Source organism: Heptranchias perlo, chromosome 7 (assembly GCF_035084215.1).
Source record: "Heptranchias perlo isolate sHepPer1 chromosome 7, sHepPer1.hap1, whole genome shotgun sequence".
Taxonomy (NCBI): Eukaryota; Metazoa; Chordata; class Chondrichthyes; order Hexanchiformes; family Hexanchidae; genus Heptranchias; species Heptranchias perlo.
In genome coordinates, this window is record NC_090331.1 from 52,385,743 (window position 1) to 52,406,243 (window position 20,501).

The 20,501-nt window shown below is 41.9% G+C and overlaps 1 protein-coding gene across 1 annotated transcript in view; it reads left to right on the forward strand.

Moving 5' to 3' along the window:
• The first annotated feature begins 1,173 nt into the window (after positions 1-1,173).
• The window catches only part of rapgef4a (Rap guanine nucleotide exchange factor 4a), a 243,012-nt gene continuing 223,684 nt past the window's right edge, over positions 1,174-20,501 (forward strand). Inside the window, exon 1 of the mRNA XM_067987555.1 lies at positions 1,174-1,352. Coding sequence (XP_067843656.1) covers positions 1,270-1,352 — 83 coding nt within the window. The 5' untranslated portion in view covers positions 1,174-1,269. The remainder of the gene's footprint in view (positions 1,353-20,501) is intronic.

Genomic DNA, 20,501 nt, shown 5'->3' on the forward strand with positions numbered 1-20,501 from the left:
AATCGAACTTTGCAGCACAAAAGCCATTCGGCCCATAGCGCTTGTGTCAGCTCTCCAAAAAAAGCTATTCATTTAGTCCCATTCCGCTGCCCTTTCCTCACACTTTAAAGTTTTCTTTTCCAAATAATTATGCATTTGCCTTTTGAAAGCTATTATAGATTCTGCGTACACCACTTTCTGGTAGGACAAATGCTGGAAACACTCAGCAGGTCAGGCAGAGGAGTTGATGTTTTGGGTGTAGACCTTTGCTCTTCTAAAGTTGGGTAAAGGCACAATGCAAAAAAGAGAACAGTGAACCTAATAAGTAGAAAAGTTTTCAGTTTCCCAGTACCAACAACCCTCACCCTGACAAGAACAAATTCAGCCAAAACAAGGAAAGCAATGTCTTGGTTCATATGCAATGTACACCACAGTGACAAATTAGTGATGCATACCGTAGGTCCTCAGTAAAATAAAATGGTGCAACTGACCTATGAAATCCTCTTCACTTTGCTGCTCCGGTGGATTATCGTGACCTAGGCCTTATCGTCACCAGCTTTCTGTCTGGTTCATTACCGCAGTGTATCTAACTTGTCTTAAAACGTAAGCGTTAAAATAGTTAGGATCCAATTAGTTAAAATTTAAACATCATTTTAATGTGGGTATTTGGCAATGCGAGTACTTTTTAAAATTAAGTTTAAACGTCTTCAGATAAATTTCTGCTCCCTCCCCCCCCCCCCCCGAGACAAATGCTGCAATGCAAATGTTCAATGTGTGCGCGGTTTCCCGGGTGATAGTTAAATTCTGGAGAGGGCAAATTGTTAACGCTGGCTGTGCAGTGAAGTATCCGAACAGCAAACCTCAAACCACTGCAGGGACACGTTTAGTTTGCAGAATGCTGTGGAGCTTTCTTTGTGAAATGTTTGATTTTGCACTTGTTGCACAAACCTGTGGTTGGATCCAAAAGACTGCCTGGTGCTAATTCGGCAATACAGTATCCCTCGCACCCCGTGCTGTCGCCGCTCGGGAAGCAGGTTTCATCCTCCAGTTCATTGCCGCTGTGGCACAGGCTGCTGCTGCGGACGCTCGCTTGCACACTCCACTTTCGCTTTTCTAAAGCACAAACGCTCCTGTCTTGCTTCTGCGCTCTGACGTCAAGGATGTTTTTTGCTCCCATCTTTCTAGGACTAAGTGTGAGGAGATGATTTTACCAGCCCCGACGGAGTCAGCAACCACCTCTGACTGATTCGATTGCCCTGTTTGGTAGAAGTCTTTGCAGCTGCTGAGCCTATGATCTCCCCAGCCATGGTTGCTGCTCATACCTCGTCCCAATCGTCGGCATCAGCAGAATGGATCGCTTGCCTGGATAAAAGGTAGGAAACGCCAACTGGGAACCTTCAGCACAGGGAAAGGGAATATAAATAATGCGAAGGAGATTTCTTGGGAATAGCTCTACTGTGGATTATTTTGCTCCCGTAGAAAATGAATTGAGGCGATGCGATAATAACAAAGACGTTTAATGATTTTGGAATAGCCGACAAAAGCAGACATAAAGGTTGGATGACGGTTACGAGACTGAGCGATTGCTACAGATTTTATGCCCCGATCTCTGAATAATATCGATATATCATATAAATACACTGTAAAGCGATTTTCCTTATTGTCTAAATCGAACTCGGTTAATTGAAAAGCACCAGTAAGCACCGCAACCAGGGGAGCGTTGTTATTTTGTATATTTATATCGGTAACCAGTTAAAATACCCCAAGTATCGAAGCTCTATTTAAATACATATACAAATATTCGAAACCAATAATTTTTGCCAAGAGATATTGCCAGCTTTGATTTTTAGGATTTTATTTTGAAAATGTTCATTTCTGAATCACATGCCTTGGTGAGAATAAGATGACATGAGTTTGGTGTCCGTTTCCACCAGTTTACTATTGAGACCAGTGGGTGAAAAAGCTAGATATAGTGGAAATGTAGGCCTACCTTTTTGTATATCAAAGCAATTATATATACTATAAATGAATAATGTTGCATTATTTATACTTGGGTAATTAAAGATTTCAACTGCCAATAAATGCCTCTAGAGATGTTCTTAAAATCTAAACCCAATATTTTGTTCTTAAATGCACTCTCTACTTTTAAAGCAGCAGCTATCGCAAAATAAATATTTGATGGCTGAGGCCTGCTCCTGGTGTATAAAAATGAAATGTGATGTTTGTAACTTCGGTACCTTGTGTTAAAATGCGTTTGATTTAAAAAATGTAGACAAGTATTTTTCAATGTTTATGTACATATCCATGTAGCAGTAGTTCCCAATAATCAAATGCAGAATATTTTCCAATACACCTGTAGCAGTTATTATGCTCTAGTGTGTATATCATTCATTGACATAATGTGCTATGACAGTTGACCAAAATTGAATGTTAAAATTCACATAAATTTAAATTAGTATCTGAACAAGTAATTCCTGGGCAGTAATCGAAGCTCAAATGTTAGATGATAGTTAAACCTACTAAAGCTCTGCCTCAGGTACTGTGTTATACTGTAGCTGATTATAATGTACTATAATTGTATATCTAACAAGAAATTAATAGCACTGAAAGCAAAATATGTAAATATCTGTGTAAGGTAACAAGAAGCATCAAGGCTCACTTCAGACTTGTGTCATGGTTACCTCCCCAGAAAAGAGAATTTCAGTTTTACTTATTTATGCTAGATGTGCCACCAGTAATTGACTTTAATCGGTGTTTTTCATCTAATGTTGGGTCATGAATGCACAGGCATTAATATTTACTCTTTTTGTAGATATTGTAAACTTTTGGCTTTCAGTGTCAGCTTGGTTGAGTTGAGAGCACTTTTTAGCCTCCAAGCTGATAGATAGTTGGTTCAAACCGCACTCTAGGAATTGTGTACTTCATCTAGGCTGATATCTTAGTGCAGAATTGAGGGAATGCTGCATTATTGGAGGTTTCGTCTTTTAAATGAGATGTTAAACCGAGGCCCCGTGTACCAGTTCAGATGGATGTATGAGATTCCATGGCACTATGCAAAGAAGAGCAGGGAATTCTCATGATGTCCAGGTGAAAATTTTTCCTTTAACCAACATCACCAAAAGTGGATTAATGGGCCATTCATCCCAATGCAGTGGAACTTCACTACGCTTCAAAAAAGCATGTTGTTCGTTGTGAAGCACTTTGGGATGTTCTCAGGACATGATAAGAAGCTATATACATGCAAGTGTATTTATACTTATTTCAACAGAAACAGCATAGCATATCCCCACCATCACAGAAGCCAGTCTTCAGCCAACTTGATTCACTCCACATGATATCAAGAAACGGCTGAGTGCACTGGATACTACAAAGGCTATGGGCCCTGACAACATTCCGGCTGTAGTGCTTCAGAACTAGCCGCGCCTCTAACCAAACTGTTCCAGTACAGCTACAACACTGGCATCTACCCAACAATGTAGAAAATTGCCCAGGTATGTCCTGTCCACAAAAAGCAGGACAAATCCAATCCGGCCAATCACCGCCCCATCAGTCTACTCTCAATCACCAGCAAAGTGATGGAAGGTGTCGTCGACAGTGCTATCAAGCGGCACTTACTCACCAATAACCTGCTCACCAATGCTCAGTTTGGGTTCCACCAGGACTATTCGGATCCAGACCTCATTACAGCCTTGGTCCAAACATGGACAAAAGAACTGAATTCTAGAGGTGAGGTGAGAGTGACTGCCCTTGACATCAAGGCAGCATTTGACCAAGTGTAGCACCAAGGAGTCCTAGTAAAATTGAAGTAAATAGGAATCGGGGGAAAACTCTCCAGTGGCTGGAGTCATACTTAGCACAAAGGAAGATGGTAGTGGTTGTTGGAAGCCAGTCATCTCAGCCCCAAGACATTGTTGCAGGAGTTCCTCAAGGCAGCATCCTAGGCCCATCCATCTTCAGCTGCTTCATCAATGACCTTCCCTCCATCATAAGGTCAGAAATGGGGATGTTCGCTGATGATTGCACAGTGTTCAGTTCTATTCACAACCCCTCAGATAATGAAGCACTCCGTGCCTGCATGCAGCAAGACTTGGACAACATCTAGGTTTGGGCTGATAAGTGACAAGTAACATTCGTGCCAGACAATTGCCAGGCAATGACCATCTCCAACAGGAGAGAGTCTGACCATCTCCAACAGGAGAGAGTCTAACCACCTCCCCTTGACATTCAACGGCATTACCATCGCCGAATCGCCCACCATCAACATCCTGGAGCAGCCACATAAATTTTGTGGCTACAAGAGCAGGTCAGAGGCTGGGTTACCTGTGGCGAGTGACTCACCTCCTGACTCCCCAAAGCCTTTCCACCATCTACAAGGCACAAGTCAGGAGTGTGATGGAATACTCTCCACTTGCCTAAATGAGTGCAGCTCCAACAACACTCAAGAAGCTCGACACCATCCAGGACAAAGCAGCCCGCTTGAATGGCACCCCATCCACCACCCTGAACATTCACTCCCTTCACCACCAGCGCACTGTGGCTGCAGTGTGTACCATCTACAGAATGCACTGCAGCAACTCACCAAGGCTTCTTCGACAGCACCTCCCAAACCTGTGACCTCTACCACCTAGAAGGACAAGGGCAGCAGGCACATGGGAACAACACCGCCTGCACGTTCCCCTCCAAGTCACACACCATCCCGACTTGGAAATATATCGCCATTCCATCATCGTCGCTGGGTCAAAATCCTGGAACTCCTTACCTAACAGCACTGTGGGAGAACCTTCACCACACAGACTGCAGTGGTTCAAGAAGGTGACTCACCACCACTTCTCAAGGGCTATTAGGGTTGGGCAATGAATGCTGGCCTTGCCAGCTACGCCCTCATCCATGAACGAATAAAAAAAATAAACTATGACTAAATACTAGTCATTGGATGTTCTATAATGGTGCAAGACAAGTTAATTGGTGTTTTTTATGAGATAACTTATTCAAAACAAAAAGCAGTGTATTTGAGAGAGAGAAAGAGAGAGAATGCCCATGGGGTTTGGTCACCGTTAAGCATGAAATGCCATAAAGTGTGATAATGATCCCTGCTTCCATTGCTGATCCTAGTGTCAGCCATGGCTCGGTGGTAGCACTCTCATCTCTGAGTCAGAAGGTTGTGGGTTCAATTCCCATTCCAGGGATTTGAGCACATAATCTAGGCTGACACTCCAATGTAGTTCTGAGGGAGTGCTGCATTATTGGAGGCCCTGTCTATCGGATGAGACATTAAACCGAGGCCCTGACTATCCTCTTAGGTGGATGTAAACAAACCCCTGACAGTATTTAGAAGAGGAGCAGAGGAGTTATCCCCAGTGTCCTGGCTGATATTTATCCCTAAAACAGATTATCTGCTCATTATCTCATAGCTGTTCGTGGGACCTTGCTGTGTGCAAATTGGCTGCTGCGTTTCCTACATTTCAAAAGTACTTCATTGGCTGAAAAGTGCTTTGGGACGTCCTGAGGTTGTGAAAGGTGCTATATAAATACAAGTTCGTTCTTTCTTCTTCCTTCAGTCACAACAAACTGTAACAGTATGGCACGCATTGCACAGCCTCCTGTTTTCTTCCCACAAGCTAAGAGCCCAAGATGGAATTTAGATGTTAGGAGAGAATTCATTTCTCAAATCAATAAATTTAATGCTTTAAATAAAGCTTTTTTGAACACAAGCCTAATATACAGCCCCATAAATATAAAGAAAAATAACAGAATACATTGCGGTCGCCGGAGAAATCTATTATACGGTATATCAAAGTAAATCAGTGTTATACATCCTGACTATCCTCGGCCCTTCACGTTGGCAGACCCTCTTGGACTTGAGGCTGAATGTGATGTTTTCAAAATTTAGAATTCAAACTGTGTTGCCTGACCAATTTAACAAGGTAGTTTGAATATTACAAATCTAAGAGCAAAAGTTATTGTAAGTCAACCTACGTGTGTGTGTATATGTATATATATATACTTTTAAAATTTTGTTATTGGGATTTGAGAGATACTCGTAAGGCAGTATTTATTGTCAATTCCTGGTTGCCTTGACAACATTAAGAGTCAACCATATAATGTGGGGCGAGAGTCACATGTAGGCCAGACCAGGGAGGGGTGACATGTTCCTTACCTGAAAGACGTTAGTGAACCCATTTTTATGACAGTCTAGAAGCTTTCATGGTCATGAGGATAGAGAGAACCAAAAATATAGGAATATGCCGTTAAAGGAAGTTTTGCAGAATCACCACCCACTTCCCCAAAGAAAGAGTACTGTCTGACGTACTCCCAAACAAGTGGTGGATTTTCCATGCTATTAGAACACAACCTTGTTCTATAACCTTTTGGCAGCCATATATTTCATTCTTTGTAAAGTTAAATATTTCAACTCAAAATCATAATCATTTTAATAGTGGATTTAAACCACCTTTCCTGGTGACTGCAATGTATTCTGTTATTTTTCTTTATGTTTATGGGGAGCGTTTAAACTAATTTGGCAGGAGGATGGGTACCAGGATGTAACATTAGAAAGGAGAAACAAGGTGCACAAAGGATTGAGAGAGACAGATAGCACTAGAGTAAGAAACAGTACAGTATTAGGTGGGATCAGACTAAGAGAGAATACTAGAAGGTCTAAGATAGGTTTAGAGTGCATGTGTGTAAACACACAAAGTGTGGTAAATAAGGTTGGTGAGCTGCAGGTGCAAATAACCACATGGGAATATGATGTAGTGGTGATAACGGAGACTTGGCTCAAAAAAGGGCAGGATTGGGTACCAAATATTCCTGGATACAAGCTGTTCAGGAAAGATAGAGAAGGAAAAAAAGGAAGTTGGGGGGTTGGGTGGCAGTCTTGATTAAGGAGAATATTGCAGTGCTGGAGAGAGAGGATGTCCTTAAGGTGTCAAGGACTGAATCTATTTGGTTAGAGTTAAGAAACAAGAGACGCCATTACACTACTGGGTGTATTCTATAGGTCGCCAACTAGTGGGAAGGATATAGAAGAGCAAATTTGCAGGGAAATTACAGAGAGGTGCAAGAACTATAGAGTAGTGATAATGGGGGACTTCAACTATCCTAATATAGACTGGGATAGTAATAGTGTAAAAGGCAAAGAGAGGGAGGAATTTCTGAAGTATGTTCAGGAGGACTTTCTTGATCAGTATATTTCCAGCCCAACGAGGAAGGAGGCATTGCTGGATCTAGTTCTGGGGAATGTAGTGGGTCAAGTGGAGCAAGTGTCAGTGGGGGAACGTTTAGGGAACAGTGATCATGGTATCATAAGATTTTGATTAGTTATGGAAAAGGACAAGGAGCATTCTAGAGTAAAAATTCTTAATTGGAGGAGGGCCAATTTCAGTGGGTTGAGAATGGATCTGGCCCGTGTAAATTGGAATCAAAGATTGGCAGGCAAAACTGTAATCGAACATTAAAGAGATGGTTCGGATATAGTCTGGGTGTATTCCCATGAGGAGGAAAGGTAGGGCAACCAAAGCCAGAGCTCTCTGGATGACGAAAGAAGTAGAGAGTAAGATGAAGCAGTAAAAGGGGGCGTGTGACAGATGTCAAGTTGATAATCCAAGTGAGAATCAGGCTGAATATAGAAAGTACAGAGGAGAAGTGAAAAAGGAAATAAGAGGGGCAGAGAGAGAGTATGAGAATAGATTGGTGGCTAACATAAAAGGGAATCCAAAAGTCTTCTATAGGCATATAAATAGTAAACGGGTAGTAAGAGGAGGGGTGGGGCTGATTAGGGATAAAAAAGGAGATCTACGCATGGAGGCAGAGGGCATGGCTGAGGTACTAAATGAGTACTTTGCATCTGTCTTTACCAAGGAAGAAGATGCTGCCAAAGTCACAGTAAAAGAGGAGGTAGTTGAGATACTGGATGGGCTAAAAATTGATAAAGAGGAGGCACTAGAAAGGCTGGCTGTACTTAAAGTAGATAAGTCACCCGGTCCAGATGGGATGTATCCGAGGTTGCTGAAGGAAGTAAGGGTGTAGAGATGCTGGCCATAATCTTCCAATCCTCCTTAGATATGGGGGTGGTGCCAGAGGACTGGAGAATTGCAAATGATACACCCTTGTTCAAAAAAGGGTGTAAGGATAAACCCAGCCAGTCAGTTTAACCTCGGTGGTCGGGAAGCTTTTAGAGACGATAATCTGGGACAAGATTAATAGTCACTTACACAAGTGTGGATTAATAAAGGAAAGCCAGCATGGATTTGTTAAAGGCAAATAGTGTTTAACTAACTTGATTGAGTTTTTGGATGAGGTAACAGAGAGGGTTGATGAGGGCAATGTGGTTGATGTTGGGTACATGGACTTTCAAAAGGTGTTTGATAAAGTGCCACATAATAGGCTTGTCAGCAAAAGTGAAGCCCATGGAATAAAAGGGGCAGTAGCAGCATGGATATAAAATTAGCTAAGTGACAGAAACAGAGAGTAGTGGTGAATGGTTGTTTTTCAGACTGGATGAAGGTGTACAGTGGTGTTCCCTAGGGGTCGGTACTAGGACCACTGCTTTTCTCGATATATATTAATATGACTTGGACTTGGGTGTACAGGGCACAATTTCAAAATTTGCAGATGACACAAAACTTGGAAGTGTATTAAACAACGTGGAAGATAGTAACAGACTTCAGGAGGAAATAGGCAGACTGGTGAAATGGGCAAACGCATGGCAGATGAAATTTAAAACAGAGAGGAGCAAAGTGATACATTTTGGCAGGAAGAATGAGGAGAGGAAATATAAACTAAATGGTACAATCCTAAAGGGTGTGCAGGAACGGAGAGACATGGGTGTCTGTGTGCACAAATCTTTGAATGTGGCAGGACACATTGAGAAAGCGGTTAAAAAAGCATATGGAATCCTAGGCTTTATTAATAGAGATATAGAGTATAAAAGCAAGGAAGTTATGTTGAACCTTTATAAAACACTGGTTCGGCCACAATTGGAGTATTGTGTCCAATTCTGGGTGCTGCACTTTAGGAAGGATGTGAAGGCCTTAGAGAGGGTGCAGAAAAGATTTACTAGACTGGAGAAAATGGGGTTGTTCTCCTTAGAGCAGTGAAGGTTAAGAAGGGATTTGATAGAAGTGTTCAAAATCATGAAGGGTTTAGATAAAGTAAATAAAGACAAACTGTTCTCATTGGCGGAAGGGTCGAGAACCAGAGGACACAGATTTAAAGTGATTGGCAAAAGAACCAAAGGCGACCTGGGGCAAAACTTTTTTACGCAGTGAGTAGTTATGATCTGGAATGCGCTGCCTGAAAGGGTGGTGGAAGCAGATTCAATCGTGGCTTTCAAAAAGGAATTGGATAAATACTTAAAGGGAAAAAATTTGCAGGGCTATGGGGAAAGAGTGGAGGAATGGGTCTAACTGGATTGCTCTTACAAAGAGCTGGCATGGACTCGACAGGCCGAATGGCCTCCTCCTGTGCTGTAACCATTCTATGATTCTATGTGCTTTCTGAGTTAATCTTTACTCCACTCTCCAAAATGACTAACTGCTATTGGCAGTATAGACCAACTATACTACATGTTGTGAGATACAGATGTTGCATTAGTTTTATTTATTGACCTAATATCTATTGGTTTTGGAGCTTCAGATTGAATAAACATTACTGAAGGATCTGTGTGATGATTTTTTTTTAAAAAAGGATCAACCTCACATCGATTATGTGTAGATGCTGCTGGTGAAAGTGACTTCTGCATTCATCTTATGTGCAACTGGCACCTTTCAGACTAATTTCTCCAGTTACTGCTGCTTTACACAAGAGAATGTATCAGTATATCTGTGGCCTAGTAGCCCTGCAGCAGCAGAAACAAATTCTTTGCCATTACTGACTTGATACCATTAATCATGCGTAGGTACTCATCTTTGCAACAGCTGAATAGATGCACATCTATAATAATAGGAGAGCCTTCTAGTCAATGATGTAATTCCAAGAATATTGTGGATACGAATGCTGGACAGTGTAGCAGCAACCACAGCTCATTTATTCTTGCCAATTTAAGACAAAGGAGGAGGTTTCTACAAACAGTTTTGACTGCTGGGCAACTGGTTGACAAGTAAGCTGCAGAGGTCAATGTTTTGATTTGTATTGTTCTTTATTTTGTTCTGTAATTAATGCAAGTCTGCTCGGGTGATCAAAGCTATGATCTTTTCAGTTGCTCATGGTTCTCTGGGGTCTGTAACATGGTTATGATGTTTATATGCTGCCTTGGCCTGTCCCTTTAAGGCCATTGTTCAGAAATACCCTGTGGGGAGGTTGTCCTGAGGTCACTTAGAATTTACCTAGTCTGGAGTGGGAAGTTTTCAGATTGGCAAGTGCTTGTAAATTTACAGCTGCCGGTCAGAAAATAAAGTGTGTCTTTTTTTTTAACACATTGACACTTCGAAGCTGATGACTGGAATGTGACAGATGTTTCCAAAACATTTGTATAAGTCTGCCAATTTTTTCCTTTCTCCCTCTCCTGAAAGTTTTGACACTTGGCTGGTATACAGTTTCATAAGAGAAAGCTGTTTGTGTGTTTTTATTTTGAGTTTTTTCAAAGAAAATGAAAGGTTACTTAGTATTACAACAACAATTTCTTTTTAAGTGACTGGATGTCTTCTACACCTGAACTAAATAGCATAATATAACTCTTCATACTCTGCATCACAGAACAAGGTGTTTCTGAGAATGAACTTTCATTATTGGCTGGAATAACAGAAAGAACTGATGGATACTTAAACAATAAAATTTTCAAAAGTACAGTGTCTTCACTTGTGTTTTGTTTTTGAGTTTTACGCTAGATATTCTCAGGTTTAGCATAACTAACAACTCCCGTAAACGGACCTCATGTCCTATCTGAACCGGAGTGTATTTTTATCTGCCCAATCTTTGAGTAAACAGTAGTGGGACCCAGGGATTGAATAGAGAACCCTTGCCATTGTATGCCAGTTTACTAGAATATATCACGTGCCTCGATGTGGTTCTCCTCCTCTTCAGTGGGCACATTGAATATGCACTCTGTCAGACTAGGAATCAGACTATAAACCAACGGACAAATTTATTTAACATAGAATGGGTAAATGTATGGTATTCAGTGCAAAACAGTATAGGTTACTGTAATTATAATCTTTATCATTTTCTTTGATAGATATTAAAACAATAAGGATGATTCTCCTGAGCTATCTCTCAACATACTTTGCATTTTGAAAATGAATGTTCACTTCCTTTATGGTGAACTATTGCCATGGAGTCAAACTAGCTCAGTTTCTCTGCTGGTTACAGACTATAGACTGACTTCTGGGCTTGCGGAACTGCAGATAATTGCCAATTGAAGGTTCTGATCACACAGCTGTCAATCAAAACCACCTTGAGGATGCTAGATGCTTTCATCTGTGCCAAATAATTTGAACTAACTTGTTTCAAGATCTGGGGCCAAGTACGTTGAACATCTGTGATGGTTGGCAGTTAACACACTGTCCTGCCATCGATCAAAGATACTATAAAACAGTGCAACCCAATGTCTCACCATTCAAACTATATTTGCATATTAAGAAACATCTTTTGGTTCATCAAGAACCCAGTCACAGACTAATGTATTAACATCCCACAATTGATACCCAGTCAGACAATCTGAAGAAATTGGAGGATTTGGACAAATAATGGGAGGCGCATTATTGCTTTGGGTGATTGAGCCAGATCTGGCAGTGAACAATGAGGCCAGTAATGACCAGTTTACAACCCTTGGATTTAAGGGCACAGAGGTCGGAATTGTATTCAGAGAATGGCGGGATTGGGAGACAGTGAGGGATTTGGAGGTGTCAAGGACATTAAAGGCAGAAACAAGGGAGCTATTGAGTAGGTTCAGTGTGCCAGGTGTGTTGAGGCAAGTGAAGGGTCAGAGGAGAAGAAGTTAGGAATTTGTAAGGGTGTTGGAAAAGGAACTGGGTGATAGTTTCTTCCAGAGTTGGAGAGTGATTGTAGAGGGGTTAAAACAGATGGGGCATTGTGGATGCTAATGGAAATGTGGAAGTGATTGAGAATAGCTTTGTCAACAATGTAAACCTTGAAGTTGGCAAGACCTCTCAAGATGACAAGTTTAAGAGGGTGTCTGTATGTGTGGATGGGGGAGTTTATGTGGAGTGAGAGATTGAGGGAGGGCAGGAGTGCAGAGAAGTTGGGGACGGTGGGACAGGGGGAATTTAGGTGAAGGTTGAAATGACCTACGATGAGGAACCACGGTGCACAGGCTGAATGAGGAGAGGATAGTTGTGATTTTAGCTAAGAGTTTTCCAGGGGACTTGGGAGGGTGGCAAATGAGAAAGAATTTGAAGGAGAAATGGGAGGGGTTGTAGAGAATGAGCTGCTCAAAGGAGGAAAAGATACCAAAGGAGTAACGGGACAAATGATACGGGATTTGGTGATGTCAGCCATCCCATCAACATGTGGTTATGTCAGGGGATGTCGTGGAATGAGTAACAGTACAGGTTGGTTGTACTAAGGGGAGGGGGGCATGAGTTGGCAACTGTGAGTCAAGTAAGATGCAGGATATCATAGGTCTCATCTAGGATAAAGTCATGGATGATCAAAAACTTATTTGTAAGGGACCATTTTTCATAGTAATGTAGTAGTAAGAGACCTGAGGAAGTGGTCAGAAGAGGGGGTAGGGGAACAGGAGGAGATTGGAGAGCTTTGTTCTTGAGGAGGGTCTTTTCAGAGATAGGAGAATGAGGCAATGTAGTTTGCTACTTTGGGAGAACCAGTAGCAGGAGACATGGTGCAGCAGAAGGGCCTATCTAAGAGTAACTTAGTCTTGGGATAGGAGTAGGAGAGGAGGTCAGCAGACGATCCAGTGCTGAATGGGTTGGGACATGAGGCAGTAGGATCGATAAATGGGAGGTGGTTGATGACAAGGACCAAGAAAATATTAGAGGGGGTAGTGGGTAAGAGGAGCAGAGGTGCTGGATAGGAAGGGAAGACAGCCAATAAGAAAAAGGAAGAGTGAGAGCTTGGGTCTGAGGCATCTGCCAAAAAAATGCCAGTGGTAGGCCTGGAGAAGTGGCTGTGGGTTGCATTAACAACCTAGATAACTTGAGCATAACTATGTGAGCCTAGTTTGTCATTGATATTGAACAAGTCCTACTAGCAATTGAAGAAGTTGAGACCATCTGGTGATCAAAGAGGTGGCCAAATATGGGACAGAATCCAGGACCCGAAGGTGATTGAAGTGAGACCAAGCTAGAGGACAGTTGAATATCATCTTCAGTGGCATCCAAGGCAATAGATATGCAGCATTTCTTCAAGCTATTCACAATAATCTGTGTATCTAATGCTGCTCATGCACCCATTACTAATGAACAGCTTCCTCCAGAACCAGAATTCACATATGTCCTCCAGCAATAAACGTGGCCAGCTAACTATTGCACTTCAATCACAGAAAAACCTTCATCAGTTTGTTCATCAATATTTCCAGTGGTTGCAACATTCTTTTTATTACTCCAGGATCCTCACTGGATGAGTTCTGTTTTTTTGGACATAACCTGGAGCCCCAAAGAAAAGCCCCCAAATTTTTTATAAAAATAGATCAATTCCACTTCCTTACTAGGGGCAGCTTAACGATGTTTCTGGGCAGGTTGACCCAGCACCGCTCCCAGCCCTACTTTGCTGCTGGATTTTCTGGCTTCTTCAGTGTTCGGGTGCCCTAGAAGCACCTGTAGTGGTGCGGATGCCCACCATCGTCATGTAAGTAAAGGGATCTCCTTCGGACCCTACGAGAATAATTCCAGGGATGATGGACTTAAATTACGTGGATTGACTGGAGAAGCAGGGTTTGTTCTCCTTTGAGCAGAGAAGGTTGTGAGGAGATTTGATAGGGGTATTTAAAATCATGACGGGTCTAGACAGAGTAGATAGACAGAACTGTTCCCGTTGGCAGAAGGGTCAAGAACCAGAGGGCATAGATTTAAGGTGATTGGTAAAAAAACCAAAGGTGATAGGAGGAAAAACTTTTTTACACAGCGAATGGTTAGGATCTGGAATGCACTGCCCGAGGGAGTGGTGGAGGTAGATTCAATCATGGCCTTCAAAAGGGAACTGGGTAAGTACTTGAAACAAAAAAATGTGCAGGGCTACGGGGATAGGGCAGGGCAGTGGGACTAGCTGGATTGCTCAGGCCTCCTTCCGTGCAGTAACCTTCTATGATTCTATGAAATTTGGCGGGATCAACAACAGAATCCCGGGTGGGTGCATCTCAGTATTTACACCAGGATGCGCCATCGAACAGATTTTTAGGGCCCATCTTTTCAACGAGTTACATTCATCCACTGGCTTGCTCAAGATCATTTCAGGGATTTTCCCTACAACAGATATTAAACTTTTCCTGCATCAGATGTTAACTATCCCACATTTCCTGATTCACAGTCTTCTCTGAACAGACTAAAGAAAATAGCCTTGTTGCATTCAAATACTACTTAGTCCTCAACAAGCAAATATAAGACATTAACATTATAATAGTAGATCATCTAAACATATAGGTAACAAAGAAACAAATACTTCTTATTTTTGACACTTCTAGATGGGCTGGTTGGAAATTGGATTTCCAGAACAATTAATGAAAAGTCTGTAACATGATTAAGTCAATTTCTATGATAGAGGAACACTCTTTGGGCACTGCACCTCAGGAACGAAATATTAGTCCTGGAGGTGTTGCAGCACAAATTCAGCTGAATGATACCGTGGCTTAGAGGGTTAAATTATGAGAACAGGTTGCATAAACTAGGCTTGTATTCTCTTGCGTATAGAAGATTGAGGGTGATCTGATCGAGGTGCTTAAAATGTTAAAAGGATTCGATAGGGTTGATACAGAGAAATTATTTCCTCTGGTGGGAGAATCAAGAATGAGGAAACATAATCTTAAAACTAGAGCTTGGCCATTCAGAAGGGAAATCAGGAAGCACTTTATTATACAAAGGGTAGTACAAATCTGGAATTCTCTCCCCCAAAGGGGTGTGGATGCTGGAACAATTGGAGCTTTCAAGACTGAGATCGAAAGACTTTTGTTTGGCAAGGGTATCAAGGGATTTGGAGCAAAGGCAGGAAAATGATGTTGAGGTACAGATCAGTCATGATCTAATTGAATGGTGGAGCAGGCTCAAAGGACTGAAAGGTCTACTCCTGTTCCTATATTCCTATGTATATTCACCAAAAGTCATCAGCTATTTCTAAGGATTAGCTGACAGTTTAATCACCATTAATGACTGTTCCTGATCTTGGAGCTCTCACAGAAGTGTAGCAGTTTGGAGGGCAGGGTAAGAAATTGCTGACACACTGAGCAGCTGTAGGTAACCTCAGAGAGGCAAGGAAACTTAAAGACATCGGAGGAGGCAAGAAGGCGGATCATATAGCCATGGCCTGAATGGCAGAATTTTTGGAAAGGAGAAATTGTCCTCTCTGTTGGTGAACCCACATCGATTTGAAAATTGAAGAAAATCAACAATACACCTTAACTAACTAAGAAATGTATCACAAGAAAGGGTCCTATGCCATATTAGTTATTGATCAGCATCTGTAATCTTGCCATTTGCCTCTTTAAAATAGAATGTGAGAGTGAACTAGCAAGAAATATAGAAATAGATTGTAAAAGCTTCTACAAGTATGTAAAAAGGAAGAGAGTAGCAAAAGTAAACGTTGGTCCCTTAGAGGCTGAGAAAGGAGAAATTATAATGGGGAAATCAGGAAATGGCAGATGCATTAAACAAATATTTTGTATCTGCCTTCACTGTAGAAGACACAAAAAGCATACCAAAAATAGTGGGGAACCAAGGGGCTGATGAGAGCAAGGAACTTAAAGTAATTATTATTAGTAGAGAAAAAGTACTTGAGAAACTAATGGGACTAAAAGCTGATAAATCCCCTGGACCTGATGGCCTACATCCAAGGGTTCTAAAAGAGGTGGCTGCAGAAATAGTGGATTCATTGGTTATGATCTTCCAAAATTACTTAGATTCTAGAATGGTCCCAGTGGATTGGAAGGTAGCAAATGTAACCCTGCTATTCAAGAAAGGAGGGAGAGAGAAAACAGGGAACTACAGGCCAGTTAGCCTGACATCAGTCGTTGGAAAAATGCTGGAATCCATTATTAAGGAAGTGGTAACCGGGCACTTAGAAAATCATAATATCATTAGGCAGAGTCAACATGGTTTTTTGAAAGGGAAATCGTGTTTGGCAAATTTATTAGAGTTTTTTGAGGATGTGAATAGCAGAGTACATAAAGGGGAACCAGTCGATGTAGTATATTTGGATTTTCAAAAGGCATTCATTAAGGTGCCACATAAAAGGTTGTTACACAAGATAAGGCCTCATGGGGTTGGGGGTAATATATTAGCATGGATAGAGGATTGGGTAACGGACAGAAAACAGAGAGTAGGGATAAACGGGTCATTTTCAGGTTGGCAGGCTGTAACTAGTGGGGTACTGCAAGGATCGGTGCTTGGGCCTCAGCTATTTACAATCTATATTAATGACTTAGATGAAGGGACTGAGTGTAATGTATCCAAGTTTGCTGACAATACAAAGCTAGGTGGGAAAGTAAGCAGTGAGGAGGACAGAGAGTCTGCAAAGGGATATAGATAGGTTAAGTGAGTGGGCAAGAAGGTGGCAGATGGAGTATAATGTGGGGAAATATGAGGTTATTTACTTTGGTAGGAAGAATTTTTTTTAAATGGTGAGAAACTATTAAATGTTGGTGTCCAGAGAGACATGGGTGTCCTCGTACAAGAAACACAAAAAGTTAGCATGCAGGTACAGCAGGCAATTAGGAAAGCAAATGGCATGTTGGCCTTTATTGCAAGGGGGTTGGAGTACAAGAGTAAGGAAGTCTTACTACAATTGTACAGGGCTTGGTGAGACGTCACCTGGAGTACTGCGTACAGTTTTGGTCTCCTTATCTAAGGAAGGATATACTTGCCTTAGAGGTGGTGCAATGGAGGTTCACTAGATTAATTCCTGGGACGAGAGGATTGTCCCATGAGGAGAGGTTGAGTGGAATATTCTGTTTTTCTGTTCTTCCTACCAAAGTGAATAACCTCACATTTCCCCACATTATATTCCATCTGCCACCTTCCTGCCCACTGTGCTCTCTGGAGTTTAGAAGAATGAGAGGGGATCTCATTGAAACATATAAGATTCTGAGGGGGCTTGACAGGGTAGATGCTGAGAGGTTGTTTCCTCTGGCTGGAGAGTCTGGAGAGTCTAGAACTAGAGGGCATAGTCACAGGATAAGGGGTCGGCCATTTAAGACTGAGATGAGGAGGAATTTCTTCACTTAGAGGGTTGTGAATCTTTGGAATTCTCTACGCCAGAGGGCTATAGATGCTGAGCAGTTGAGCATATTCAAGGCTGAGATAGATAGATTGGACTCTAGTGGAATCAAGGGATATGGGGATCGGGCAGGAAAGGAGGGAGAGAGAAAACAGGGAACTACAGACCTGTTAGCCTGACATCAGTAGTGGGGAAAATGCTAGAATCTATTATAAAGGATGTGATAACAAGACACTTAGTAAATAATAATAGGATTTGGCAGAGTCAACATGGATTTATGAAAGGGAAATCATGTTTGACAAACCTATTGGAGTTCTTTGAGGATGTAACTAGTAGAATAGATAAGGGGGAACCAGCGGATGTGATGTATTTGGATTTTCAGAAGGCTTTCGATAAGGTCCCACACAGGAGGTTGGTGAACAAAGTTAGAGCACATGGAATTGGGGGTAATATACTGGCATGGATTGAGAATTGATTAACAGACAGAAAACAGAGAGTAGGAATAAACGGGTCTTTTTCGGGTTGGCAGACTGTGACTAGTGGGGTATCGCAGGAATCAGTGTTTGGGCCCCAGCTATTCACAATCTGTATCAATGATTTGGATGAGGGGACCAAATGTAATATTTCCAAGTTTGCTGATGACTCAAAACTAGGTAGGAATGTGAGTTGTGAGGAGGATGCAAAGAGGCTTCAAGGGGATATAGATAGGTTAAGTGAGTGGGCAAAAATTTCGCAGATGGAGTATAATGTGGGAAAATGTGAACTTGTCCACTTTGGCAGGAGGAATAGAAAAGCAGTATATTATTTAAGTGGAGAGAGATTGCAGAACTCTGAGGTACAGAGGGATCTGGATGTCCGAGCACATGAATCACAAAAAGTTAGTATGCAAGTACAGCAAGTGATTAGGAAGGCAAATGGAATGTTGATGTGGAGATGCCGGTGATGGACTGGGGTTGACAATTGTAAACAATTTTACAACACCAAGTTATAGTCCAGCAATTTTATTTTAAATTCACAAGCTTTCGGAGGCTTCCTCCTTCCTCAGGTGAAGGAGGAAGCGTTTCGACATCGTTCACCTGAGGAAGGAGGAAGCCTCCGAAAGCTTGTGAATTTAAAATAAAATTGCTGGACTATAACTTGGTGTTGTAAAATTGTTTACAAATGGAATGTTGTCATTTATTGCAAGGGGAATGGAATATAAAAGTAGAGATGTTTTGCTACAGTTGTACAGGGCATTGGTGAGACCACATCTAGAATGCTGTATGCAGCTTTGGTCTCCTTATTTAAGAAAGGACATAATTGCTTTGGAGGCGGTTCAGAGAAGGTTCACTCGACTGATTCCTGGGATGAGGGGGTTATCTTATGAGGAAAGGTTGGACAAGTTGGGCCTGTATACACTGGAGTTTAGAAGAATGACAGGTGATCTTATTGAAACATATAAAATGCTGAGGGGACTAGAAGGGGTAGATGCTGAGAGGATGTTTCCCCTTGTGGGAGAGACTAGAACTAGGGGCCACCGTTTAAAAATAAGGGGTCTCCCATTTAAGATGGAGATGAGGAGAATTTTTTTTCTCTCAGAGGGTCGTGAGTCTGTGGAACTCCCTTCCCCAGAGAGTGGTGGAGGCAGGGTCATTGAATATTTTTAAGGCTGAGTTAGGTATATTCCTGATTAACAAGAGAGTCAAAGAGTGCCTGCAGGACATTCTGAAGGGGGAGGGTGAACAGCCAGAGGTTGTGGTCCATATCGGTACCAACGACATCGGTAAAAAAAGGGATGAGGTCCTGCAAGCAGAATATAGGGAGTTAGGAAATAAATTAAAAAGCAGGACCTCTAAGGTGGTAATCTCAGGATTACTCCCAGTGCCACGTGCTAGCGAGAGCAGAAATAGGAGAATAGACCAGATGAATGCGTGGTTTGAGAGATGGTGTAGGAGGGAGGGGTTTAAATTCCTGAGGCATTGGGACCGATTCTGGGAAAGGCAGGACCTGTACAAGCTGGACCGGTTGCACCCAAGCAGAACCGGGATCAATATCCTCGTGGGGGCATTTGCTAGTTCTGTTGGGGAGGGTTTAAACTAGTATGGCAGGGGGATGGGAACCAAAGGGCAGGTACAGATAGGACAAATTCAGACCAGGAAATGGGAAATAGAAAAGCAGTTAGTGACATAGTTAGCGATTCTGAAAGGCAAAAGAAGCAAAGGTTAAATAGTGTTCAGCACAGGAATTTGATGGGGTTAAAGGGTATATACTTTAATGCAAGGAGTATTACAAACAAAGCAGATGAGCTAAGGGCACAAATACAGATGGCAGCATGATATCATTGCTATAATGGAAACTTGGCTTAAAGAGGGAGATAATTGGCAGCTCAATATCCCTGGATATAGAGTTTTCAGGCAGGATAAAGTGGGTGATAAAAAAGGAGGAGGGGTAGCATTATTGGTTAAAGAATCAATTACAGTTGTGAGAAGGGATGATATGCTAAATGGATCATCAATTGAGGCCATATGGGTTGAGCTTAGAAATAAAAAAGGGGCAGTCACACTACTAGGAGTGTACTATAGACCCCTGAATAGCAAAAGGGAGATAGAAGAACAAATATGTAGGCAAATTTCTGAGTGCAAAAATAAGAGGGCAATAATAGTAGGGGACTTCAACTACCCTAACATCAACTGGGATTCAAACAGTGTGAGGGGCACAGAGGGCGCAAAATTCTTGATCAGTGTCCAGGAGAACTTTTTTAGCCAGTACATGACAAGCCCAACAAGAGGGGATGCAATTCTAGATTTAGTCCTGGGAAATGAAGATGGGCAAGTGGGTGAAGTTACAGTGGGTGACCATATTGGGGATAGTGACCACAATTCAGTTAGTTTTAGCATTATTCTGGAAAAGGACAGAGTTAAATCAGAAGTAAACATTTTAAATTGGGGGAAGGCAAATTTTACAGAACTAAGGTGATTTGGCAGAAGTGAACTGGACACAACTACTTGAGGAGAAATCAGTGGCAAGCCAGTGGGAGGCACTAAAAAGTGAAATTCTACGGGTACAATGTGGACACGTCCCCTCAAAGAAAAAGGGTGGCACTGCGAAATTTAGAGACCCCTGGTTGTCTAGAAGTATACGGGGCAAGATAAAGCAGAAAAAGAAAGCTTATGACTGTCACAGAAAACTAAATACTGCAGAAA